This window comes from Jaculus jaculus, chromosome 8 (genome assembly GCF_020740685.1).
Source record: "Jaculus jaculus isolate mJacJac1 chromosome 8, mJacJac1.mat.Y.cur, whole genome shotgun sequence".
Lineage (NCBI taxonomy): Eukaryota > Metazoa > Chordata > Mammalia > Rodentia > Dipodidae > Jaculus > Jaculus jaculus.
In genome coordinates this window covers 65,422,190-65,449,572 of record NC_059109.1, presented here as the reverse complement: position 1 = coordinate 65,449,572, position 27,383 = coordinate 65,422,190, and the positions used below count along the sequence as shown (strand labels likewise).

Genomic DNA, 27,383 nt, shown 5'->3' with positions numbered 1-27,383 from the left:
AATGATACAACCCTCAACATGAGTATGCAGGGATTGTCAGATAACATGGGCCCTGGGGAGGGTGGGTGAAGCATAACCTTAAAACATTTATCTGTGACTTGTAACTCCCAGTACCAGAAATCAGTTACAACCCACATTGAACTGTTGATAGGAGAGACCTACAGGGTCTCCAAAACAAGGTAGGCTTCTGTCACAGCACCTCATTACCCACCTGAAGTAAAAGGTAAGACCCTATTGCTGAAGACACCACATACTTCTAATACACAACATTGAGAGTTCTACCATATAGTGCTAGAAAGCACTACATGAACTGCTGAGAGAAAATGGCCAACAACCTTTTGTGCTAACAGGGGACATTGCTATACAAACTAAACCACCCTGACAAGATGAACACTCTGTGCAATAGCGGCACCTGGCCTAGATGGGTAACCTACAGCTTGCTGATTGGCTAAGAGATGCACTCAGTGGAAAGGAACCCTTAGCTGGAACTGGGAACTGAGTCAGAATCCTATGGAGACCAAAATCATGGAGTACAAAAAGAAGCTTCCCCTAGTCTTTAGCCAAAATAGAGGCTACACCCACCAAACTCTCTCTTAATTAATAATGTTTATCCCATTGAACCTATGCTGACTTCTGTCTCCTTTGGAGAATCTGTTTTCTTTTCTTTCTTTCTTTTTTTTTTGGTTTTTTTGAGGTAGGGTCTCACTCTAGCCCAGGCTGTCCTGGAATTCACTATGTAGTCTCAGGGTGGCCTTGAACTCACGGTGATCCTCCTACCTCTGCCTCCCAAGTGCTGGGGATTAAAGGCATGCACAGCCACGCCCAGCTTGGAGAATCTGTTTTCTTTTTCAGAACGCAGCTAGATTGGGGAGATAAACCTCCTCTCACACATCAACCAGAGCTAAGGTGAAACCACAGAGGAACTGGCAAGATGAGCAAGAGTGATGCTTCAACAGGGAGTCTGGCAACCAGCATCAGGGAGATAGACACAGAGGATACTCAAAATGTACCAAAGCAGAAATCCAGAACCTACCAAGAGTACAACTCTAAAGTAGACTTAAAACACACTCACCATGGCTCAGAGAAATTTGTGGAAGAAGGAGCAAAAACATTTTAAGAGCCATAGAATGGAAGGGAATGTTAAGAGGCATTTCAACCCCCCCTTTACAATGACTGACTGCTGCTCTCACATCTCATAACCTGCAAACCTAAGGGGAATACCAGCAATCCCACTGAGGAGGGTCATCAGCAGAATGGGGGCAGGGAGGAGGGAGATGATGGTACTAACACATACAGCTTTCTACTTAATAAAAACATAAGTAGAAAAAGAAAGATGATGGAATATCTGATACAACATGGAGGAATTGGAACATTCCAACAAGGGCATAGATAAATTATCAAAACCGTACAAGTGGTACTTTCAAAGCATTCAGGATAGTATGAAAAGATTAAATCTAAGAACTATGGGAGTAGAATAAGAGGCAAAAGGCATAGTAAATATTTTCAACAAAATAATGGAAAATTGCCCCAAATTAAGGAATGAAATGCTAATCTAGAGAAAGGAGACATTTAAAAAAATAGACAAAACCAGAAAAGAACCTCCTTTACTCATATTATTATTAAACTACTAAATATACAACAATAAAAAGGTGAATCAAATGCATCAAGTGAAAAGCACAAAATCACTTACAACTGCAGGTCCATCAGAATAACAGCACATTTTTCAATGGAAATGTTAAAAACCAAGAGGGTGAAATGCTGTATTTCAAATTCTGAAAGACAATTGCCAGTTTAGATTACCATAACTATAAATAGTTTCTGGCATAATTGAATGATTAATAAAAAAGTTCATCATCTGGACAGATGGCTCCGTGGTTAAGGTGCATGTTTGCAAAGCCAAAGGACCCCAGTTCAATGCCCCAGGACCCAAGTAAGCCAAATGAACATGGTGGCACATGTGTCTGGAGTTCATTATCAGTGGCTGGAGGCCCTGGTGCACCCATTCTCTGTCTCTGTGTGTATGTGTATCTGCTTCTTTCTCACTCTCTTTCTCTCTCAAATAAATAAATTAAAAATTAAAAAAAGAAAACAATCCTCAATAAATATAGGCTAAATGCATTCAAAGCCAATTCTATAGAAGATATTTGAAAGAATCCTTTGAACTGACCAGAAAGGCAAATATATCTATGAGGCTACTGGAAAGAATAAACTATGATTGAATAATTAAGCAAGAGAGCAACAGGAGCACACAGCACAAAATCTACAAAAATCAGGAATTAATATACACTTTTCAATAATAATTCTGAATATAAATGCTAAGTGGTCTCAATTTCCCCAGTCAAAAGACACAGATTAGCAGAATGGATTTAAAAGTTAGATTAATTATGTTTGTTTTTTCCAAGGAACACACTTCATCATAAAAGACAGATATGAAATAGTACCTTAGGGTAAAAGGATGAAAAATGGTATTTTAAGTAAATGGAGCTAGGAAATAAGTGGGTGTTATCTCACTAGACAGACTTCAACCTAAATCTAGTCAAAAAATATAAAAATCATTTACACTAATAATGGAATAATCTATCAAGAGGGCATTATAATTCCAAACATACACACTGATCATGGATGCACCCAATTTTATAAAATACTGGTAGGTGAAAAGTCAGATTAATCCCAGAAGAACAGTAGTAGCAACTTCAATACCTCATTCTCACCAATTGTTATTCAGGCAAAAAGTAAATAGGGAAACAACTGGATCAAGTGACACCATAGACTCAAATGAACTTAACAGATATCCACAGAACATTCCATCCAAACATTGCAGAATAAACATTCTTCTCTGTAGCCCATGGAACTCTGCATAAAATAGATCACATATCACAAAATAAATCTTATAAAATATAGGACATCTGAAATAATCCCTTGTATTCTATCTCTTCACAGTGGAATAAAACTACAAGGCAACAGCAAGAGTATTGTACAACACTGTTATACAAACTCATGAAATTACATAACATACTACTGAATGATGAATGAATCATTAAAGAAATCAAAGATGAAAATCAAAATATCCTGAATCAAATGATAATGAAAATGCAACATATTTGTACCTGTGGAATACAATTAAAGTAGTCCTAAGGTAAAATTCTTAGATGTAAAAGTACCTATTTTAAATGAGGCACCTTTCGGCCTAGGAAAAATAACAAGCTAAATCCCAAATTAGTACAAAGAAAGACAACTTAAAATCAGGGCAAAAAGTAATGAAACAGAAACAGAAATAACAATCCAAAGTATTAGTGAAACAAAAAGTTGTTCCTTTGAAGGCATAAAAAGATTATAAACACCTTAGCCATATAACCGAATGAGAAAGCCAAAACAATAAAATTAGAGATAAAATGCAAGCCATTGTGACAGATAAAAATTAAACTCTTAAAATAAAACACCTCTAAACTGGAACATTAAAATAAATTAATTTCTGAATACACATTATGTATCAAAATTAAATGAAGATGAGCTAAATCACATTAGCAGACCTACAAAAAGCAGTGAGGTGGACACAGTAACAAACAACAACAACAACAACAACAAAAATCTCCCACCTAAGAAATGTTTAGGCACAGATGAACTTGGTGGAAAATTTTATCAGCCCTTCAAAGCACTAACACTGCTTCTCAAAACAGTCTGTAAATTAAGAAAGCATGGAACAATATCAAACTCTTTTTATAATCCAGTATTACCCTGATACTAAAACCAGGGAAAGACACAAAAAAAAAAAGAAAAAGAAAAAGAAAAAGAAAAAAGAAAAAAGAAAAAAGAAAGAGGAGAAGGAAGGGGGAAAGAAAAGGGAAGAGGGAAGAAAGAAGAGGAGGAGCAGGAACAGGAAGGGGAGTAGAAAGAAAAAATATTACATACCAAGCTACTTTATGAACATAGATGTAAAAATTCTCAACAAAATACATATGAACAGAATATAGAAACACCATCTGATAGTTTGAATGCATGCCCCCCCCCCCACCGACTCAGGCATTTTATTAAAGCTGGCTGGAGGAGGTGTCTGTGGAGGAGAATCCTGGAGTCCAGCCCTAAGGTGTCACTGGGGGCAGATCTGAATTCCAGTCCAAAGGTATGCAGACAAGTGTGAACTCTGGCAGGGTTCCTGCTTGCTGCTTTTTGCTATTTGTGGCTGTTGGTGATTTCTCTCTCTACTTGGATTTTTGAATTGGAGTCAGATTCTTCCACCATTAATGGAACTTCCCTTGGATCTGTAAGTCTGAAATAAACCCATTCCTCCCCTAAACTGTGTCTAGTTTGGAGGTTCCTCCCAGCAAGTCTACAACACACATCAAAAACATAATTCATCATGATCAAGTTGGCTTTATTCCAGAGATGCAGGGATGGCTGGAGAAACACAAGTTAAGTGTATTAACACCATATAGATGGACTGAAGGACAAAAAAAAATCATATGATCATCTCAATAGATGCAGAAGAAGCTTTTGACAAGCATATCTTCATGATGAGAGTCTTGAAGATGCTGGGCACACACTTCTAATTCTAGCATTCAGAAGATCATAGTGAGTTTGAGGCCACCCTGAGACTACACAGTGAATTCCAGGTCAGCCTGGGATAAAGCGAGACGCTATCTTAAAAAAGAAAAAAAAAAAAAAAAAAAGAAAAGTCCTAAAGAAACTTGGAATAGAAGATAGAAGGAACCTATCTCAATATAATACAGACAACTGTATTAGTAACTTTCTCATGACTGTGGACAAATACTGACAAGAAACAACTCAAGGAAGAAAGTGTCATTTCAGCTTATAGTTCAAGGTTACATTCCCATATTGGTAGGCAAGGCATGGTGACAAGAACTTGAGGGAGCTGATTCCATTCTGTCCATAGTCAGAAAGCAGTCTGTATCCCCAGGCTGACCCTAAACTCACTGAATCCTTCTACCTCAGCCTCCCCAGTACTGGGATTAAAGGCAAGTGCCACCATGCCTAGTTTATCAGTGGCCTTTCTATACAAAAATCACAAACATGCTGGAGAAGAATTCAGGAAAACAATGTCATTAACCATTGCCATGATAAATAAATAAAATACCTTGTAATTAACCTAACCGAGAAAGTAAAAGACCTCTACAATGAAAACTTCAGAATATGAAAAAATAACTTGGAGAAGATACTAGGAAATGGAAATACCCTCCCATGCTCATAGATTGAATCAATATTATGAAAATGGCTATGTAAGCAAAAGCAATCTATAGATTCAATGAAATACCCACCAAGATTCCAATGTTATTATTCCCAGAAATAGAAGGAAAAAAAAAAACCCTTAAAATTCATTTGGAAGCACAAAAGGCATTGCATAGCCTAACCAATCCTGAACAGAGAGAAAAAGGCTGAAGGTATCACTCTACTTGATTTCAAGGTATATTACAGAGCCACTATGACAAAACAGATGGCACTTGCAACAGACTTGTAGATCAATGAAAGCCATAGGTTGCTACAGAAAAATCCCAGGGGCTAGAGATGTGATACCTCCCTATGAGTTGCTGGTCAAGATCTTTGAGGTCCCTAAAAAAAAATACAGGTTATTGCCACAGCTCTTAGTTTCCTCCATAACTAGACAGTAAGACCCTATCGTCAAAGATACCACATCCTTCAGCCTCAGGATAAAGAGAAAACAAGCAGGAATTGAGATGGAAGCTTCTTCCCTAATGGATAGCTCTCGTAGTGATAAAAGGTGCTATGCAGTCGGGGAGAAAAGTCAACACTCATAACTGTCAACTTTGTATGTTACACCACTGACCTTCCAAGATGTGTCGACTGGTGCAGTGTGACTTTTAGGAGGGTAACTGCAGTGGTTTGATTCACGTGTCCCCCATAAACTTCGGTGTTCTGAATGCTAGGTTTCCAGCTGATGGAGATTTGGAAATTAATGCCTCCTGGAGGCGGTGTATTGTTGGGGGTGGGCGTATGGTGTTATAGCCAGGTTCCCCATGCCAGTGTTTGGCACACTGTCCTATTGCTATGGTCCACCTTATGTTGGCCAGGGAGTGATGTCCACCCTCTGCTCATGTTGTTGTTTCCCTGCCATCGTGGAGCTTCCTCCTCAAGCCTGTAAGCCAAAATAAAAGCCAAAATAAACCTGTCCTCCCCACCCCCAAGCTGCTCTTGGTTAGGTGATTTCTACCAGCAATGTGGACCTGACTGCAACAGTGAAGTGGTACCAAGGAGTGGGACTGCTGCTAGACACCTGACTGGATGGCTTTGGTGTTTTGGAGCTGATTTTCAAGAGGAATGTGGAAGGATTTGAAACCTTGGCCTAGAGATGCCTTGCAGTGCTGTAAGTACAGCTTGATGGACTATTCTGGTCAGAGTTGAAAGGCCTGAATGTAGTAAGAACTATGGACTGTGAAGTTTGGCTTATGAGGGTGAGAAAGGGCTTTACTTGGACTGGTCTACAGTTTGTGTGAGGTTTGCTGTCATGCCCATGTCCTGAGAAGTTGTTCAGGTTTGCTTTGTGTAGAAATGAACTGGTACGAGCACAGAGATATGATGAAGAAAGAAAAATGTTTGGGTGAACTGCAGCCTGTTCAGCTGCAAATGAGAGGTTACGACCTTTGAGATTGGGCCAGCTGACCTGTAGTGGGGCACCAAAAGAATGTAGACTCTTTTGAAGGGGCTTGAATGCTCAAGGTGTGTCCTGTTCTTGAAAGTCTGCTTTATTTCCCCCTGGATTAACAAACTGGCACCCTACCTGGTATTGTGGAGTATAAGAAATGCAGGGAAAGAGGGGCATTGAGTTTGCAACACGATCTTGTGTTTTGGAAATGGTCATGGGTAGTGTGAAGCAGGTTTGCTGGATGCCTGCATGGAGACCCAATGGAGCCATGAGGATGAACCGAGGATTGCAGTAGAGACCCAGTGGAGATGCCGGGACCATGAGATGGCTGCTAAGGAAAGCTGCCGGCCCAGATGAAATTTTCCAGGACTGTGAGTAGCCTAGGTGGAGGGGTGAAATTGAAACACTGGAGACTTATTTCTGGTCAGAATTATCGAACTTGGAGGTTTCTCACTGGCTAGAGTTGTTGGACTTAAAGCTTCAGTTTGATGTTTGTCCTGGTTGTTTGAAATCTTGTATTGGTTGAATGTTTCTTTGCTATGCCCAATGCCATCTTTCGCAGTGTGAATGTGAATGTGCCATTATGGTTTTTTTTTTTAGGTTATTTTTTGGTACTATGGCTCAGTTAAAAGATCTTGGACTACCTAGATGTATGAATATCATTGGAATTGTTTAAAAACTATAGGGACTTTTTAAAAGTTGGACTGAATGCATTATATTTTACATCATGTATGGATATCAGTTTATGGGAATCAGGGATGGAATATGGTGGTTTGATTCAGGTGTTTCCCCATAAACTTAGGTGTTCTGAATGCTAGGTTCCCAGCTGATGAAGATTTGGGAATGAGCACTTCCTGGAGGCAGTGTATTGTTGGGGGCGGGCTTAAGAGTGTTATAGCCAGTTTCCCCATGCCAGTGTTTAGCACACTGTCCTGTTGCTATGGTCCATCTTATGTTGGCCAGGGGTTGATGTCCACCCTCTGCTCATGTCATTGTTTCCCTGCCATCGTGGAGCTTCCCCCTCAAGCCTATAAGCCAAAATAAACCTGTTTTTTTTTTTTTTTAAATCCCCCCACAAGCTGCTCTTGGTTAGGTGATTTCTACCAGCAATATGGACCTGACTGCAACAATAAACAACCACTCTGACAGGATTTGAAGATGGACCCGCAGGAGGAAATTCATGCCTGGTATGGTGAACGTGGTCAAAAGCCCAGAACTGATGAGGTCATTATCCCAGGAGGGAGGAAAAGATGGAACTACTACTGTTGTTTTGCTACATGTTCATGTTAGACCAATCAAACTGCTTTCACAACACTTATGTTTATGCCCATAGATTAAGTGCTGATTAAGATCTCAACCTTGGTTACAGAAGCTTCTTTTTTGCATGGGTGATGATTACTGTGGATTAATAACTGGTCAAAATGCTTACAGTAAGTGACTGCTGAGTGCTCATCCCTAAATGAGACATTTCTAGCACCATCTCCAATGGCTCAGAGAAAACTGAGGAGGGAAGAGGAAGGTAAGAGTCAAAGGATGAGGAAGAATGCTATGGAACATCGTCTTCTGGACATGAATTGGTGTAGCACTCCTGAAGTTGCAGCAGTTGTGGTTACCTGCACAATATTGGTTCTGTCAACATCCCCCCTCCGCCCCCCCCGCATAGCTGGGGTTGTAGCTCAAGGCTTCACCCCTTCCTAAGGAGCTATTAGCAGTTAATAGGTGCTGAAAGAGGAAAAGACACTTTCTCCAGTAGTGAAGTTACTAGTAAGTTCCCCATCCTCTGGTAAGTAACCCCCTCCCTGTGCATGCAAGCAACCCTAATAAATCTCGTGAGTCACACAAACAAAAAGGCATCAAGGTAGAGGGAGGACTCATTGGGAAGAAGAGAATTGGTCCAGTGGAAGTGGAAACAGGACAAGAAAAGGTAATGGGGAGGTGAATGTGAGCAAGATACATACTATACATGTATGAAATTGTCAGAAAATAAATTAATTTTAAAAAGAATGTCACATCATATGTTTATTCATTCAAAATTTTGTTGTCATTTTTTTTTTTGGTTAGAAAATGGCCCTTTCTCTTTTTGGTCAAAAAATAACCTCAGTTGTAAAGTGACAATACTTTTCATATTCCACTTACCAAGAAATTGCAGAACATTGTTATAAGAAGCTGAATCACACAGAGATGGCACCAGAGATAGAGTGGAGAATCAGAAGATTCATGTCAACATGCACTCAGGGGAGTATTAAGCTCTGTTAGCTTAGAGATTTTTTGTAGGCCATATGACATGCAGTCTGACTTCACCTTTAATTCTTTATTCTATTGATGAGTTACACAATTTTGGGGGGGTACAAACAGAAAATACCTTAGCAATAAGTCAGTGATAAAGAACAAATGTGAAACAGCAAGCTGTTTGTTCAGGGGTGTTTGGGCCTATGATTGCACAAACCAGATACATACAAGCAGGGTGCAGCTGCATAGACAGGGAGAGGACTCAGGGTCATGTTGTCTCCTTGGTAAAGGATAGTAGAATAGAAACTGTGTTTTAGATTATCATATGTGTCTGGTTTCTTTGCTAAATATCTTCTACCACAATATCATCTTGGTCACAGGTATGATGAGAGAAAAAATCTGTGTGTATTAAACATTCACTTTAAAAGGTTCATCACACACAGTATATGACTTGTTAATCTGAAAGATAAAACACAGAAGAGATTACACATAAGGCTAAGTGACTAATAAATGATATAGTGAGTATTATGGGAGATAAGATGTAGGCAAAAGTCACTCCTAGTTAGAAGTTGCTTGAATGAAGTGAGATGTTGGTCTGGGACCAGGCAAAATGAGTCATTAGGGCTGGTGAGATAGGATAGCTGTTAAGGCACTCACCTGCAAAGCCAAAGAACCCATATAAGCCAGATGCACAAGGTGGCACATACATCTGGAGTTTGTTTGCAGTGGCTGGAAGCCCTGGTGTGCCCATTATCTCTCTCTCTCTCTCTCTCACTCTGCCTCTTTCCCTCTTTCAAATAAATAAATAAAAATAAAATATTAAAAATGAGTCATTATAGTTACTGTATGTTAAGAAAGGACTTAATTTATATTTCATGTGCACTCTCTTAGGAAAGTACCTCAGCAAAATGACAGAGCAATCTAAAGGAATATTTGATTGTTTCAGTTTGAAAGTGGTGAAGGGAAGTACCAGCTTAACAGCTACTTTGTTGGGCTAGTCATTAGCACAGTCCAGAGCAGAACAGCGGAGGAAGAGCTCTAAAGGGAAAAATGTTTAACTGTTAGAAGACTGGATGTGTTTCTGAGTTTCATGTGATATGCTAGAGGCCGGGAGTGGTAGTGCACACCTTTAATCCCAGCACTTGAGAGGCAGAGGTAAGAGGATCCCCATGAGTTGTAGGCCACCCTGACACTACATAGTGAGAACCTACCTCAAAAAAAAAAAAAAAAGAGTCTGTTTCATTTGATATGATACATATTTGAGGTATTGGATTCCTTATAGTGTTTGAAAAAAAAACTTCAATAGGTAAATTAAGTGCAGCACCAACAACACATGGAAAAACAAGGCAATTAGTTTAAGACTGATATGAAAAAAAAATCTCACATTAGTCACATTATTTGTAGTCATGATAAAGGACATATAAAAAATGACTTACCTAAACATCTCTTAAAAACTATTGGCAGAATGGGATTTTGAGACAGTGTTCAGAGAACTAGCCTCCTCAGAAGAAAGATTCTATGCTATTTTTATGGCAAATCAATATATAAAACATAACATATAACTGAAAAGCAAATTCCAGTAGAAAATTCCCAAATCAGTATTGCCCCTAAGGAGTGAGATGGAGTTGGGAGGATGGAGAAGGGTGTGTCTGGGACCTTAAAAAGGAAAAAGTCTGCTTAAAACTTAAAAGCAGTAAAACCAATACTTTGAGAATTAATACGCAGAGGTCTGATGATAACAGTAAGATTACTATCATTCTTTCATACAGGAAATATTTATCAAACACCCTTTCTGAACCCAGTACTGTTTAAATATCAGGAATACATAATGAAGGCCTTTTGTAAGATCCCTGCCTTTACGTTCAGTTTGTATCCACTACAACAAACAATGAACAAGTAAATAGATACAATGTACAGGTTGTAGTAATAAATGCTGTGAATAAAAAAAAAAAAAAATCAAGGGCTGGAGAGATGGCTTAGCGCTTAAGGGGCTTGCCTGTGAAGCCAAAGGAACAGTTTCGATTCTACACGTCCCACATAAGCCAGACGCACAGGGTGGAGCATATGTATCTGGAGTTCGTTTGCACTGGCTAGAGGCCTTGGTGCACCCATTCTGACTCTAATAAATAAATTAATTAAAAAATTAAATCGTGGTGATGGGAAGACAGCAGGTATTTTAGTATAAGGTTTTTTTTTGTTTTTGTTGAGGAAGGGTTTCACTCTAACCCAGGCTGACCTGGAATTTACTGTGTAGTCTCAGCGTGGCCTTCAACTCACGGTGATCTCCCTGCCTTGGCCTCCCCTGAGGGCTGGGATTAAAAGTGTGCGCCACCATGCCTGGCAAAGTATAAGGCCGGACGTGGTGGCGCACGCCTCTAATCCCAGCACTCGCGAGGCAGAGGTAGGAGGATCGCCATGGCTTTGAGGCCACCCTGAGAATACAGAGTGAATTCCAGGTCTCAAGAGTATTCAGTGTAGTGCATAAACCATCCAAGGGAATCCCACCATTTAATGAGTCTTCGTGGGACCTCTAAGGAAAAACAGTGAGAGAATTTCCCAACAGCACCTTACAGCTTTTAGCTCTGAACCTGAACAATAGCTACTGTTTATTAAGGAACATCAAAACTGGGGTTCCGTAGTTTTGTCAACTCGGGATCTACAGCTACTCATTAAAGGGACGTTCTCCCCTGTTGAGAGCTTCTGTTGGGGTCACCCGAAGTCTGGGTGCCTGTATCTCCACGGACTTGTCGGGGCGGACAGCAGTGAACACGTCCGCTTTCCGTGGGCTCAGCGGGGCAGCAGCGGCGCGGCGGGCTCCGGGCACAGCGGAGGCGGGGCCATGGCCGCCGCCCGCGCCGGGGGTAAGTCGCCGGGGGCCGGCCTGGCTCCCGAGGGCGGAGGCGGGGAGGATGGGCCGGCCGAAGGCCCGAGGCAGCGAGAAGCGGGGCTCCCGGCGCTCCTCTGCCGGCCCCGACCGCCGACGCTGAGCGGCGAGCGACTGCTTCCGAGGTCACCCGCCCGGGCGCGGCGCTGGGGGCGCCGAGGGGATGCCTGCCCTCTGCCCGGGTCCGGGGCTCCGCTGTGGCTTCCTCCCGCCCCTGCTCCGCTCGCGGTTCCAGGGCGCGGCGCGGCTCCTCAGCCCCGGCTCGCTGGGGGCGCCCCGGCCTCGGTCCAGCGCCAGCCGCCCGACGCCAGGCGGCAGCGAAGGTGAGGAAGCCGGCGCGTCTGCGGGCGGCGGCCGGAAGCCGGGGGGCCCGGCGAGGGCCGCCGGGGTGGTTGGTTCTCGCGGCGGGGCGGGAGCGCGCGGGCTCGGCGAGGGCCGCCCCCGACCTCAGCCAGTCCACTCGGCCCGGGGAGGGGGATCGCGGCCTCAGTTCGCGCCTGCGCGGGCCTTGGGGCTCACGACGTCCCCCTTGGCCAGAGCTGTGGACTCGCCTGGGCGGGGACGCGGCGGGCCTGGCGGGAGTTGGCGTTTGGCGGGAAGCGGCGTTGCTCCTCTCGCTCTCCCGGTCCCTCACCTCTGCTCGGCCGCTCTCCCGTAGGTATGCCGTGCTCCGACGAGGTCGTCGCCGTCTCCCCCAGCAAGCGGGTCCGGCCTACCGAGGATGGCGCCTCGCGACTCCGCTTCGTGCGGCTCTCGGAGCACGCCACGGCCCCCACCCGAGGGTCCGCGCGGGCCGCCGGCTACGACCTGTACAGGTGAGTGGTGCGCTGCCTAGGCAAAGACGGCCCAGTGCCAGATCCACAGCCCCGACGAACTCAAATGCAGGCTGCCTGCAGGCCGGCTTGAAACATTCACTGGGAAGTTGCAGAAACACATATCTGTGTAAGGCTTCTGTCGTTTTTATAAATTACAGCTTTTATTTTTAACATACTCTGGGCATTTGAGCAAGAGTGCAGAATAAGTAAATATCCATAAAATATCCAAAACATTATTTTGCATCATGTATACCACCCTTTCCAAATAAAAGATTCAGGTGAGCAAATCCTCTTATTTTAGCCTTCAACGAGTGGGCCCGAGGGTGCTTGCCTAGGTGCTGGTAGAAAGAAAAGCCAAGCCAAGATGGCAGAATAGATCCGGGTGCAATGTGGGAATATCTTGACTAGTGGAAGCTGATTCAGACGGAAGAGATTATTTCTTATATACATCCATTTGCTCTAAGGTCTGGGAACATTAGTAAAGCAAAACAGGAATTCCAGTAATAACACCCTTTCATACTACACCTGTTTTAAAATTTGTCCCCCCTCTTATTTTTTGAGGTACGGTCTCGCTCTGGCTCAGGCTGACCTGGAATTCACTATAGCCTCAGGGTGGCCTCGAACTCATGGTAGTCCTCCTACTTCTGCCTCCCAAGTGCTGAGAGTAAAGGCATGTGCCACCACTCCCAGCTCATTGACCCTATTTTTTAATTAATTCCTACAGCAGTCTTGAAATAAATAAATGCTGCCCTTTACAGGTAAGGGAGTTTATGAATAGGTTGTTTTGCCCAAGGGCTTGGATCTAAAAGAAATTTCTTACACTGAATTTGGTGCTGTTTTTATTTGATCACTATATTCGGTTCTAAGACCTCAAGGTAGGTGGGACATATTGCTGGGATGTAGGTGCTGTTTATTATGGGATCAAATCCCAAGCCTTAGTTATTTTAAGGCATCCCAGATGATTCAAATGTAAATGCTGGACAAGATTGTAAAGGGTTGGATGAAGATAGTAACAGAAAAGTGAAGTTTAGATTATTGTAGTTGAAAGGGATGTAACCTCTTAATTTTAGTGGGCAGTAGAAGAATGGTGTGGTTTGACATGACCCTTCCAAAGTATATGTCTAGCTCTGAGTCTTGGGGGATATTTAAGAGATGTTAGCCATCCTTTCAATAAACAAGTGGTTTTCAGTGTACTGAACCTGACATGGAAATAAGTGATATATAAAGAGGAAATTCCAAGTGAAAGAAGGGAAAATTCAGTACTGCTTTAGCAGATTTAATTATGATCTCCAGAGTAACTTTCAGTTCTCATCATGAAAATCTCTTAAATTCTTTTGTTGGTGTTGGTGGAGGGTGTCGTATTAGCATCAGTAACAGTATCTGCTAGGTGGACCTTAGAGAATCTATATTTTGTTGTCCCACCCCCAGGAGACCTTCAGAGTGATTAGCACTCTCCCTCAGCCAGTGAAGTTCATGGTCACAGCTTGATAGCCTTAGTGCACTGCCAAGCAGAAAAAAAAATGTGACACAGTTGTACCTCCTCTCGTATTTTGTCTTAACTGTTTCTTCTGGAAGTTTTTCCTCATCACACAGAACTTGTGAGAGTAAAATGAGCTAATATATATTTACAGGTTGCAATTGTGCCTGGCATGGGGTAGGGATTAGTCACTGTTAGCTGTTCTTGGCTTGTCATTTTCCTCTTTTTAGATTAGAGAAGTGTAAGCTTATTAAAGTCTGCCTTTCTGCTCCTCGTAATTTTTAGATGAATTGGAAACCATAAGATTGGTTATAGAATCTAAGGTATGAATTTATAAAGTAGATCTAAAAAGTCATGGGAAAAATGTAAAGCAGTTTTATAAACAACTATCAGATACTTAAATATTTTTTTAGTGCCTATGACTATACGGTGCCACCTATGGAGAAAGCTATTGTGAAAACCGACATTCAGATAGCTGTTCCTCCTGGATGCTATGGAAGAGTAGGTAAGTGATTTAATAAGCATGTGACTTTGTGGGCCCCTTTATGACAAGTCATTTTAGTGTTATTTGACTTAGTAATGAAGAGAAATAATATGTGTGATAGCAGATAGAGTCATTTAGAAACATTCAACTACACATCTGCTTTTCTCTTTTATTTTCTGATTCCTTCTTGATCTTTTAGGAAGCTCACATTGATCCAAGAGGTGATTCTCACAATTGTTCCCTGAAAAGTAAAAGGTTTAGGTGATTGTCAAATTACACTTCCCCAGTGGTCCTGTCAACTCTGAAGAACTAGTTTGCATATGAGATCAGACTCCATGTAAAGATAGCAGTGAGAGTGAATAGTATTTGTATAGGAAAGTAGAAACTTAGAATGATGGCTCATAACATTTCATATTAAAAGAGAAAAACTGCCATATTATATGAACCCACTGTACCTTTTGTTTTGTTTCAGTGACCTCACAAGGGGTAGGGTAAGGGGTGTTCTTAGATGTTCTTGAAAGGGAATATCTCATATTGGGTGGAGCTAGGACAAATAGAGTGCAAGTGAGTAGGTTTGATTTCTCTGGGGCAAGTCACTTGTCATAACTTGCCAAGTACATAAATGCCTTTTAGTAACTTCAGAGTAAACATACACAGGGAAATGGCACTGTTAGCCTTTCCCTTGGGGAAGAGACCTAAACTAGCAGCATCTTGTTAATCGATGTGTGGAACTGCTAGTACTTTGGCCCCTAAAAGAACAAGATGGTCTTCTCCTCCTGGCGTATGGCACATGCATCTGGAGTTCCTGGCACACCCATTCTATTTCTCTTGATTTCTATTCTTTCTCTGGTTGCAAAACATAAATAAATAAAATAAGACTTTAAAAAAGTCACAAGAAAAAGTAGCATTTATTAACAAAATGCCAGTTTTAAATTATTCTGAAGTACCAGAAACTAGGATAATTGAGATGGGTGTGGTAGCTAAGTCTACAAGTTCAAGATAACTTATAACCTTGCCTTTTTGTTGGTTTTCCATTTTCAGAATTTAAAAAGGACACTTGAGTGGTATTGGGCTTTTTATGTTACTCAGGTTTGTAGTTTCATACAGACATGTCTCTTGGCAACTAGATTATGAATTGGAGTCCTAAGTTCTGCTATTTGGTTAGATTCCTTTCCTCCCTTTCTCTTCCCACCTTCTTCCATGTTTAAGTCTATCATCTTAAACAACGTGTCATCTTTAATCCTGTGCCACTGCCAGCTAATCTTGTCTTCTCTTTATTGCTAAAATTCTTCAAAGTTTGACATATGCTCATCCCCACTCACTCATCTTTTAGTTCATTTCAGTAGTGCAGCTCTCATGTACTCACAAGTCTGCAAGTGACTGAAGTCATGTGGTTGTGGTTTAGGTTGCTTTTAACTTAAAATTGTCCTTAATTTTTCTGAAGTAGACATTCCAACTCTGGTAGTATGATAATGTAGTGTGATGAATAGATTCTTTAAGAATGATCTGCTGAAATTAAGGTCAAGATATTAGAGGACACTATAATACTTCCATCACATCACTTAAAATGTATCAATTATTGCTCCTTCCCATTTAAAATAACCAACGTCTCCTTTTTTGTTTTAGCTCCACGCTCTGGCTTGGCTGTAAAACACTTCATTGATGTAGGAGGTAAGGATTTACTTGTGTATCTGTATGTGCTTGTGTTTGTTTTTGATTAAAAGGTAGTACATGTTCAGATATCTGATTGATTATTGTCAAGAGTGGAAACAAATCTTTGTTGTGTCTTGTGTCTAGAAATTCCCAAACCTGAAGTAATAATAAAATTATGATGTAGTTTCTAATATTATTTGATAATGTCTTTTTTTCCAGTACTAGGAATTGAACCAAGGGCTTTGTGCATAATAGGCCAGTGTGTTACTGTTCAGCCTGATAATGTCTAATTAAAAATATTTTTTTGTTTATTTTTATCTATTTATTTGAGAGCGACAGACAGAGGGAGAGTTAGAGAGAGAGAAAATGGACATGCCAGGGCTTCCAGCCTTTGCAAACGAACTCCAGACCCACTCCAGACCCGTGTGCCCCCTTGTGTATCTGGTTAACGTGGGTCCTGAGGAATCAAACCCTGAACTGGGGTCCTTAGGTTTCACAGGCAAGCACTTAACTGCTAAGCCATATGAAATGCATGTTATTTTTATTTAATTAAGAGAGAGCAAGACAGAGAGAATGGGCATGCCAAGGCCTCCAGCTGCTGCAAACAAACTCCAGGCACATGTACCACTTTGTGCATCTGGCATATGTGGGTCCTGGGGCATCGAACCTGGGTCCTTTAGCTTTGCAGGCAAGCATCCTTCCAGCCCAAATGCATGTTATTTTAATAGTCTGTTAATGAGGCACAGCCTGACAAAGGGTTTTACCTTGCTTTAGTGATAAGTACATTTAGTAGATTCGTTTAGTAAACTTGACTCTTAAAACAAGAAAAGCTTTTTTGTGATTTTAAAGTAGTTTGCTTAAATAATGTAACTGAAAGATTCTAGAAATGCAGATCTATCTTAAAAAGAAATTTTTAGCCCTGTAAGAAAGGCCATCCTTGATTTTCAAAATATAACAAGGTAATTTTTTCCCCAGAACAAAAGAAAACATGGTGGCTCTCAAAATTTCTTGCCAAGAGTGTCTTCAGTGGTACCTATTTCTTTTATTACCTGTGACTTCCAAATTTAACTTCTCCACATGGCCTGTCCTGGAGAAAACCCACTGTCCCCTGTTAGGCACCCTTGCTACAGGGTTTCTAACCCCACCATTCCTGTAAGGAAATTCTCATTTTCCCAGTAGGATTTTCTTGTTTCTGATCTTGTACTGGGATATGTACTGCATAGGGTTCTGCCCCGGCTAGCAGGGAGTCAAACAAAGAAGCGAGGGGAAAAATAACCTGAATGAAAGAAGGCAAACAGACACAAGAAGGAGACCATGCTAGATGTTTGTCACGGCCTCGAGAGTTTATTCTTACATGTAGGTTTATATAGGGTTGTAGGGGGAAGGGGACATGGTCAGGGCAAGGAGTTGTAGGGGGAAGGGGACATCAGGGCAAGGAGTTGTCAGGAAACCTAGAGGGGATGTAATTAGGTGTTCATCTAATCTTGCCTAACTGGCTTAACATCCTGACTGCACCAGGTTTCACATCCTGACCATAAACTGGCCTTTTGCAAAAGACAAGATTCTGTAAGTAGTCTGCTGACCGGTTCCAGAAGTAATGAGTCAGTTTATGAGTAGGCCCAGGCAAAATGGAGAGGCTTTTGCTCTATGGCTCCCGACAGGGTTCCAGTGTCCTGATACTTCTCTGTCCTCATCCTTTCATTTAACAAGATAGATTGATTCTTAGATATACATGTGTATGCTGGTTCCCCTGTGACCATAACAAGAGGCTTTTTTAACAGATGAGGAAACTTGGCTCCAAGATAATCAAGTTGCCATGTGTTTAAAATTTGATTCTATCCATGTGGTTTCAGTCCCATAGTTCTTTCCATTACATTAGAAAGCTGCTTACCAGCCAATTACTGTCCTACATGTCCTGACTTACTTCACTGCAGTGAAGCCTGGACATCCAGACTGGCCTGTCTTTGGCTGATTTTGTCACCTTTAGAAACTTGTTGTCTCTTGTGTGTCACTAGGTGATGCTATGGGGCAGGATAGATGCCCCAAAGTAATTGTATGGGCTCGACCAAGAAGGAGTGGCTACTGATAGCGCTCTCTCTGGCTTAGGGGTCCCAGGACCCAGGGAGTTATATTTAATTTTCATAAGTACTTCTTATCAAGTCAAATATGGCTACTTGGGATATACTTATAATTTAAACCAAGTATATATGTTTTTAATGAAATTTCGAAAGCTTATGAAGGGAATACAGACCTCATTTTCCTCAGCTGTACATAAACATTTGTGTGCTTGTCTCTGAGGGGTAGGAGGGTTAAGTGATAATGAATGTGAAGCATGTTTTAAGCAATATTGAACTCAGTTACTATTTCTGTTTCTGTAAAGACTTAACAGATTTTTTTTTTTAGTGTGGAAACTTTTTTCCTCTAACTTTGTTACTAATTTTTATTCAGTTTAGAACAGCCCTCTCAAAGAAAGTAGTCATGTAACTGAAAAATTAGTTTGTCTGATTGTTGGTGTGGTTTTATTCATAAAATCATATTGTAGTGTATTCTTTTTTATTTTTTTTATTTATTTTTAAAACATCAGGAACCTGAAACTTCCTTTCTTTTTTTTTTTTTAATTTTTATTTATTTATTTGAGAGTGACAGACAGAGAGAAAGAGGCAGAGAGAGAGAGAGAGAGAGGAGAGTGGGTGTGCCAGGGCTTCCAGCCACTGCAAACGAACTCCAGATGCGTGCGCCCCCTTGTGCATCTGGCTAACGTGGGTCCTGGGGAGTCGAGCCTTGAACCGGGGTCCTTAGGCTTCACAGGCAAGTGCTCAACCGCTAAGCCATCTCTCCAGCCCTGTAGTGTATTCTTGATGCAGAATTTACTGAAATCTCTTAGGCACAGTTTTATCATAGTTGGCAACTGGAAAGAAATTCTGTTAGAAACCCCAGGTTATAAGTAAAGGTCAAAGGGAAAAATTGAATGTAAAAAGTTCTGTTCAAAATTCACATCTGGTAGTTGTGGATAATTTTCACTAAAGAAGTTTCCAAAAAATGGCATGCCAATGTCTTGACAAAGTAAAAGTAGTCTACAGTCAGTTAATCACTGCCAGTTCCAATGCATGATTTTTCCAGTGATAATTTCAAGATAATTTCTGCTTTCTTGTGCAAAGAAATACTCTTCCTTTGGCTCTTAAGTTTATTCTACCATCTCTTCTACAATAGACGAGCCTTGGAGAATGTGATAGAGTTGTCTCAGTGCTTGAACACTCCACTTCTTTTCAACCCTGTGGTTGTCTTCAGTCACCACAGTGGTCACCACCATCTGAAAATAGTAGCTTCTCTAACCAAAAATAGGAGTAGTATTAACATATGAACATAAATATTTTTTTCAAAAAATGTGCTTAGAGGGCAGTTTGGTGGGCATAATATAAAAATGTCCAAATTAAAAAAAAATTGTTTATTTATTTGCAAGAATGGGGGAACGCCAGGGCCTCTTGATACTGCAAACAAACTCCAGTCGCATGAGCCCCTTTGTGTATCTGGCTTTACATGGGCACTAGGGAATCAAACCCAGGCTTTGCAGGCATGTTCCGTAACTGTGAGCAATCTCTCCAGCCCAAAATGCCATAAAAAAATTTTAAAACTATTTGCAATTCATGAAAAAGGACATAGAATTAAAAAAAACAAAGCAGGGTGTGTTAGCTCATACCTTTAATCCCAGCACTCAGGAGGTTGAAGTATGAAAATCACTGAAGTTCCAGGTCAACCTGGGCTAGAAAAAGACCCCCACTCCCCCTGCCCCCCCTGAAAATAAATAAGGGGCTGAGGACATGGCTCAACAGTTAAAGGCACTTGCTTGCAAAGCCTGACAGCCTGAGTTCAGTTCCCAAGCCATCCATGTAAAGCTGGACAGGCTTTCATTTGCAGTGGCAAGAGACCCTGACATGCCCGTACATAGACAGATATACACATATGTGTAAATAAATAAATTTAAAATCAAAATGAGACAGGAAAAGGCATAGCATACAATTTTCTAGTACACACATGGGAGGAGAAGAGTAAGCAATATAAAAATGGAAAGGAAAGCCATGAGATCCTACTTTTATTGATCGTATTTGCTGGAAGTTTAAAGATTGCTACCATCTGCTACTGGCATCACATATTGTTGGTTGAAGTTTGAATGTCTGTGCCTTTTGCAGTTATCCAGCAATAACTTGTAAATGGATACACATATACACTTTCTTATATTCTGATGAGCTTAAAAAGTACCAATATACAGAATATATAGCACAGGCTGTTTTGTGTGTTTAGCAAAAATGTGAAAGCAACCTGAATGTCTGATAATGTGTAAGGTAACAGTTACATGGAAATAACAGTATTGCATTTCTCTATCTTAAAAGAATGACACATTTATTTGTGTTTATCGCAAAGGATGACTGCTTTGATGGAAAAGAATAATATGTAAACTTTATTACCTTAATGTGAACTATTTAAGGGAGGATAAAGAAATAGTGAAAGTTTTCTTATAAAGTACAAACAAAAGAGTTCAGAAGTCAAGGGCTAGGAATAGAGCTCTGTGGCGGAATGCTTGCTTTAGCATGTCCTGATCCTTTGGTTCCATCTTCAGTATCACAGAAAAAAAAGGCAGAAGTCAGTCTACATCGTCTTTCTCAAACTCAAAATCTCCCATAGTGGCAATATCCCAGCTTCCTGTGGTCGTTTGTTCTAGCATGGGACAGCATGCTCTGCACTGAGGGACTTCTTAACTGAATCCAAACTGAATGATTTCTTTTTGTTGTTGTTGTTATTTGTTTTTTTTTTTGGGGGGGGGGTTCCAAGATAGGGTTTCACTGTAACCCAGTCTGATCTAGAATTCACTATGTAGTTTCAGGATGGCCTCGAACTCACAGCAATCCTCCTACCTCTGTCTCCTGAGTTCTGGGATTAAAGGCATGTACCACCATGCCTGGCTCTGAATGATTTCTATAGTCAAAACTTCTTCCATAGAGACTTTATATCAATCGTTTTCATAACATTTAGGGAAGAAATTAATGGTCAGTTGGCAATCAGGAAAGAAACGAGGGCATAATGATCTTTGGATTGGTTAAAAGTTGTTGCAGTTCTACTAGAAGAGAAGAGACTTCTCTAGTGCAGACATGCAGACTGCCTGTGCTGCTTTCTAGTTTATCTTTTAAGTGTCTCAGTCTAGCTGACAGTGTGACATGATCCGCTCATTTTAATATTCATGCAGTGTTAGAAATTTCAAACAAGCCAGGCATAGTGGCACACTCCTTCAATCCCAGCACTTGGGGGGCTGAGGTAGGAGGATTATTGTGAGTTCAGACTAGAGAGATGGTTTAGCATTTAAGGCGCTTGCCCATAAAGCCAAAGGACCCAGGTTTGATAAACCAGAGCCCATGTAAGCCAGATGCAAAAAGTGGCATATGCACACCCATTCTGTCTCCATGTCTCTCTCTCTCTCTCCCCTCTCTCTCTCTCTCTCTCTCTCTCCCTCCCTCCCTCCCTCTCCCCCTCTCCCTCTCCCTCCCTCCCTCCCCCTCTCTCATAAATAAAAATAAAAAGTTGAGTTTGACTTGTCCTTAGTATTTCATTCAGAAAGCACAGGGATTCATTTAATGTGTTTCAGCCACTGGAAAAATTGAAAAATTAAGTATTTTTTTCCACATTGTAGAACTAACAGTTTACTTTTATTTTCTCTTTGGGAAAATTGAAACGACATTGTTGCAGTTACCTTTTCATTGGCTGGGACAAATATCCAACCATAACCAGCTTATGAGATGAAAGGATTTATTTCAGGTTTACAGATTCCAGGGCAGGCTTCATCATGGTACAAGAAGCTGGCTTACTTTCATACATCCATCACAGAGAGACAAAAGCCAGCACCTTCAAGCTCAAACAGCGAGGACTCAAGCTGACTCTCAACAACACATCTGTTAGGGCTGGACTCCAAATCCAGAGAGATACACCTACTGTAGCAGGGTGTCACCTGAAGACTAAGTAGGAAGCTTAATCAAAACTACCCGTCGGGCTGGAGAGATGGCTTAGTGGCTAGGGTGCTGGCTTAAGGACCCGGGTTCGACTCCCTAAAATCCACATAAACCAGATGCACATGGCAACACATACATCTGGAGTTCATTTGCAGTGGCTAGAGGCCCTGATGCACATATTCTCTCTCTAATAAATAAATAAAAATAAAAGTTTAAAAAAAATTACCTAAATCTATGAGGGACATACATTTACTTTCAAACCACCACATTCCACCTGGTAACAGTTAATAACAGTTAATAGCTAATTTTTCTTTCTATGTGGAAAAATTGAAAGGACATACAGCTAGAATAACTTGTTCTTATAAAAACTGAAGGTTGTTTTTTTCATTTTAACTTCAATAATTAAGAGTATGGCCTACCATTCTTAGCACCCATTGAGCTAAAGTTTTGACTTTCCTCACTGTAGCAGGCAACTTACAGGTTTGCTGACATCTCAACATTCATTGTCACTCAGCCAGCTCTCTAGTCCAGACTCACAGCAATCCTCCTACCTCGGCCTCCCAAGTGCTAGGATTATAGGCTTGTGCCACCTGCCTGCCTTGTTGGAAATTTTTAACACTGAGTGAATATTAAAATGGGCTGATTATGTCACATATTCCAAACCAGGCACAGTTATGGAGGGAGGGATATTGAAGCTAATGGATCCAGGGGAAACACGGTAATAGCAGAAGAAGCTGGATTCCTCTTAAAGGACAGAGAGAGAAGCCCAAGCCAAAAAACCCAAAAGCCATACAGCATACAAGCACTCTTAGGAATTCCAGGTGGAACTCAGCCACTTTGTGTATCTTTAAACGGGAATTTCAAATCCACCACCACACCTTAGGGCTGGACCCTAAGATCCACTCAGTGACACCTCCTCTACCCAGAGGGCTGCAGATCTCAATGAAAAACTCTAATAAAATCCTGAATATATTGGGGGCCATTCATTTAACATACTACACCCACCCATCACCTTGCTTCCATAAGTTTTTTGTGTGTCTGGGGGCTGGAGCTTATTTCTTTTTATTTTGTTCTGTGTGTGTACACATGTGCATGCAGCCTCATTACTGCAAATGAACACCAGACTTCATGTGGGTAGTAGCTAGGGTAGCAGGGCTAGCAGGCTTTGCAAACAAGGACCTTTAACCATTAATCTGTCTCCCAAGCCCCCGATTATGTACTTTAAATGGATGGTTTATATGAATAATATCTCCATATTAGTAAAGGAAATTATAAGGACTGGTGTACAAATAATAATCTGTGTTTGTATAGACATGTTAAATTCTTGGTCCAAAGACAAATATTAGCAAATCAGTATAGTTTTCTGGACCACAGCATGGACTAAGCTTAGGCCTCCTGTTCTTATATCTGTAGTCCCAAGCCAGGACTCATTTTACATTGAAAAGTAAACTCATAAATGATGCATATGGAAAATGAGCTCATTGTTAAGCCTATGAGCTCATGTCTTCTGAGGCTGAGAAATGTTGCTTAAAATTAAACAGAGGAAGAACATGAAATGAGAGGTTGAGTTCCATTTTTCTTAAGTAAGTGGAATGTTCTGATATTTGCAAAATTTCTGCTTCACAGTGTCACTGTTGACTTGCTCCACTGAAGATCTTCAGTCTTTTAGACATTTTAATTTTAACTCAATTGTATTTCAATAAAAATATTAATAGGAAATTGGTACCAGAAAAAGCCTTTGAAACTCACACCAGAATTTCTCCTAGTCTTTTTGGCAAGTGTGGAGTGGATAGATGGCAGGCTGGAGATAATTGCTATTCCCAGCTCAAAACTGAAAATATTTGATAACATCAGGGTGGACAATTAAGGCTTATTTTGTACTTCTTGCTTGTATTTTAGTAATGTCCTTTGTTTTCAGACTTTACATAGGACCAGAGCAAGATTTACTTAATCAATTGTAAAAATAAAAAACTGAGCTACTACCTAAGAGTGATTTTGAGACAATCTTATATTCCTGGTGTTAAAGTGGCATAAATTAATATTTTTCTTTTTTCTAGCTGGTGTTATAGATGAAGATTATAGAGGAAATGTTGGTGTTGTATTGTTTAATTTTGGGAAAGAGAAGTTTGAAGGTAAGTTAAATATATAAATTCACATAAATGCATTGGGTTTTTGGAGTTAGGTATGTGTCAGTTGCAGTGACTTCTCCATTTATCATTGAGAAAAGACAGTGTATTAAAAGCTATCAATATGATATCAGTAGTAATCTCTTTTTTTTTTCTTTGAAGTAAAACAGGGCGATCGGATTGCACAGCTTATTTGTGAACGGATTTTTTATCCAGAAATACAAGAAGTTCAAGTAAGTGTCATAATCTTACATCATAAGGGAATAGAAAAAATACAATTATTGGTGAATGACTAGTGCTATTTTAAGCATAATTAAAATTCTAGTTTTATACTTGAAATGTTTTTCATGTGTAAGTTACAGCATTATTTTATATTTTTTCCTTTTGGTTTTTCTCAAAGTAGGGTCTCACTCTAGCCTAGGCTGACCTGGAACTCATTCTGTAGTCCAGACTGGCCTCGATCTCACTGTGATTCTCTTGCTTCGGCTACCCAAGTGCTGGGATTAAAGGCATGTGCCACCACACCTGCCTGTTATTTTAGATAGAAAAATATTTAAATATACTGTGAAATTCTAATGCTTCCTTAGCTCTGTAGAAACCTATTCAATATTCTAATGTATGGAGCCTTTTCCCTCCTAACATTACTTATTTAGTCTCATTTTTCTTTTATGTTAAATGTTTTTTTCTTTTTCTCTTTTTATTATTAGTATAAATTAGGCATAATATGCTTAATGGTGGATTTTATTATGCATAAAACACTTTTATACTTCTACTTTCACTGTTGCCTGTCCCCTTCCTCTTCCCAATAGTTTTCCTTGACTGTCTTTTCTCCTGTTTTCTCGGGGGAGGTGACCCAATGAATTTCAGGAATACAGGCATTTTTACCAGTGGTTGCACCTCTGAAGAAAATGTCTTCTCCCCTGCAACCATTTACCTTATAGACCCTTATGAACCTTCCATGAGAGACTGTTGATGGACTCATTTTTGCAGATCATGTGCATGTGTCACAGCTGCTGTGAATCTGTGAATACTACAGCCAAATCATGTCCAGAAGTGTTCCCCAATACTCTACTCCTCCCTCTGGTGGTGGTTCTTTTGTATTAAAGGAGTTTTTTTTTTTTCCAAAGTATTTTTATTTATTTGCAAAGAGAGATAAAAGAGAAAGACAGAAAAAATGGCCATTCCATGGCTTTCAGCCACTGCAAACAAAATCCAGATGCATGGGCCACTTCGTACATTTGGGTTATTGTGGGTACTGGGGAATCGAAGTTGGATTGTTAGACTTTGCAGGCAAGCGCCTTAACCACTAAGCCATCTCTCCAGCCTATCCCTCTGGTTCATAACAGTCTTTATGCCCCCTCTTCTGCAATATTCCCTGAGCCTTGGAGAGGGGTGACAGATGACCCACTTGTGGATCAGATTTCAACAACCAGTTTTTCTCAGCACTTTGACCCATATGAGTCTCTGCAGTTATTGCTGTCCACTGCAAATAGAAGCCTCTGACCAAAGCTGAGAGCATCACTAGTCTATCTGTGGACACAAACAAAAATATTAAAAGCCAGTTTAGTGGGAACATCATACCAAGTTAACAAAACTAAAGCAGCTCCAACAAAACAAGCCTGGGATTTTGACCAGGTTTACAGTACTAAATGTGCCTTAACACTTGTGGAGTTGGCCTTGAATCTAATCAAAACAGTTGATTACCCCCATAACAAGTGTGTGTACATACATATACCTGTGCATGTGCCCTGGGGCCTGTTGCCACTGTAAATGCACTCCCGGCCCATCTGGCTTTATGTGGGTATTAGGGAATCAGACCTAGATTGGCAGGCCAAGCACCTTTAACTGCTAAGCTATCTTTCCAGTCCTAATTTCCCTTTTTAAATGGTCAGGGTAAAAAATAAGGAATAGCCAGGCATGGTGATGCACACCTTTAGTCTTAGTACCCAGGAAGCTGAGGTAGGAGGATCACTGAGTTCAAAGCTAGTCTGGGACTACAAAGTGAATTCAGGATCAGCTTGGACTAGAGTGAGACCCTTCCTCGAAAACAAACAAACAAACAAACAAACAAAAAAAAAAAAGGAATAAAGGTCTTATAACAACAGCTGCAAAAGAAGAAATAGACAAGGGTAAAATTAATTCTAGTTCACTTTCTGTCTTTCAGGTGCTGGATGACACAGAACGGGGTTCGGGAGGGTTTGGTTCCACTGGGAAGAATTAAAAGTTCGGGCAAGAATAGAAAATGAAAAAGTGAACAGCTTTTTCTTAAGCATGAAGAGAGTTCGTTTAAAGTGTTTTGGTGTTAACATTTTTAAATGTAATAGCCTAACTGGATTTTGTTCTGGTGAAGGAAAGGATACCTTTGTTAGGATCATAGAACAGCTTTGTGTTTTCTATAATTGACAGCTGCATATGAATCTGTGTGATGTAATGCAAACTTTTTTTTTTAGTATTTAATGCTTTCAAATTTAAACCAAGTGTATGATCCTAGATTTCTTAAATTGCATTATTTAAACCCCTTTGGCAACTTATTTTGCTTTATAGTTTGTGTGTTTTTTATTCAATAAACTTGAATTCTTTTACAGATAATAATTGCAGAAACTGAACTAAACTATCAGAGGAAGCTGAGTGTAGCTTTCAGGCCTGTAACAGCACCCAGGATGCTGAGGCAATAGTGTTGCTTTGAGTTTGAGGCCAGCCTGGGCTACAGAGAGACTGAAGGCTAAAGATACTGCTTTGTCTTCTTTTCATTGTTCTATTTTTCTTTTATTTCTTCATGCTTTTAGTTTTGTATCTTAAGAAGTCACCTGTAACCCCAAGGTCATGTAGATTCCCTTCTGCTATCCTGTAGGTCTGCAGTGTTGTATTTGAAATGTCATGTGGTCTGCATTGAGTTGTTCTCACAATTTCATTTTTGGATGATTCATTTGCCAATGTATAGAAATGTACTTGTGTTTGGGTCTTACCTGGTTGTTAGGGCTAGAAGAGTTCCTAAGCCCATTTGGCTGCATTATCCAGTCAGCTACACTGGAGATGAGGGAAGTATCCTTTTCTGTAGGCAAGTTCTTAGTCACTGGAAACAAAACCAAAGTGCTTTACTCAT

General features: G+C 40.6%; 1 protein-coding gene across 1 annotated transcript; it reads left to right on the top strand.

Annotated features, from left to right (window-relative positions):
* The first annotated feature begins 12,277 nt into the window (after window positions 1-12,277).
* Window positions 12,278-26,811, top strand: Dut (deoxyuridine triphosphatase). Its single transcript, XM_045156471.1, has 6 exons — window positions 12,278-12,544; window positions 14,435-14,526; window positions 16,132-16,176; window positions 24,212-24,286; window positions 24,443-24,513; window positions 26,445-26,811. The coding sequence occupies exons 1-6, from the start codon at window positions 12,390-12,392 to the stop codon at window positions 26,499-26,501; spliced, it is 495 nt and encodes a 164-aa protein (XP_045012406.1). The 5' UTR covers window positions 12,278-12,389; the 3' UTR covers window positions 26,502-26,811.
* The last annotated feature ends 572 nt before the right edge of the window (window positions 26,812-27,383 follow it).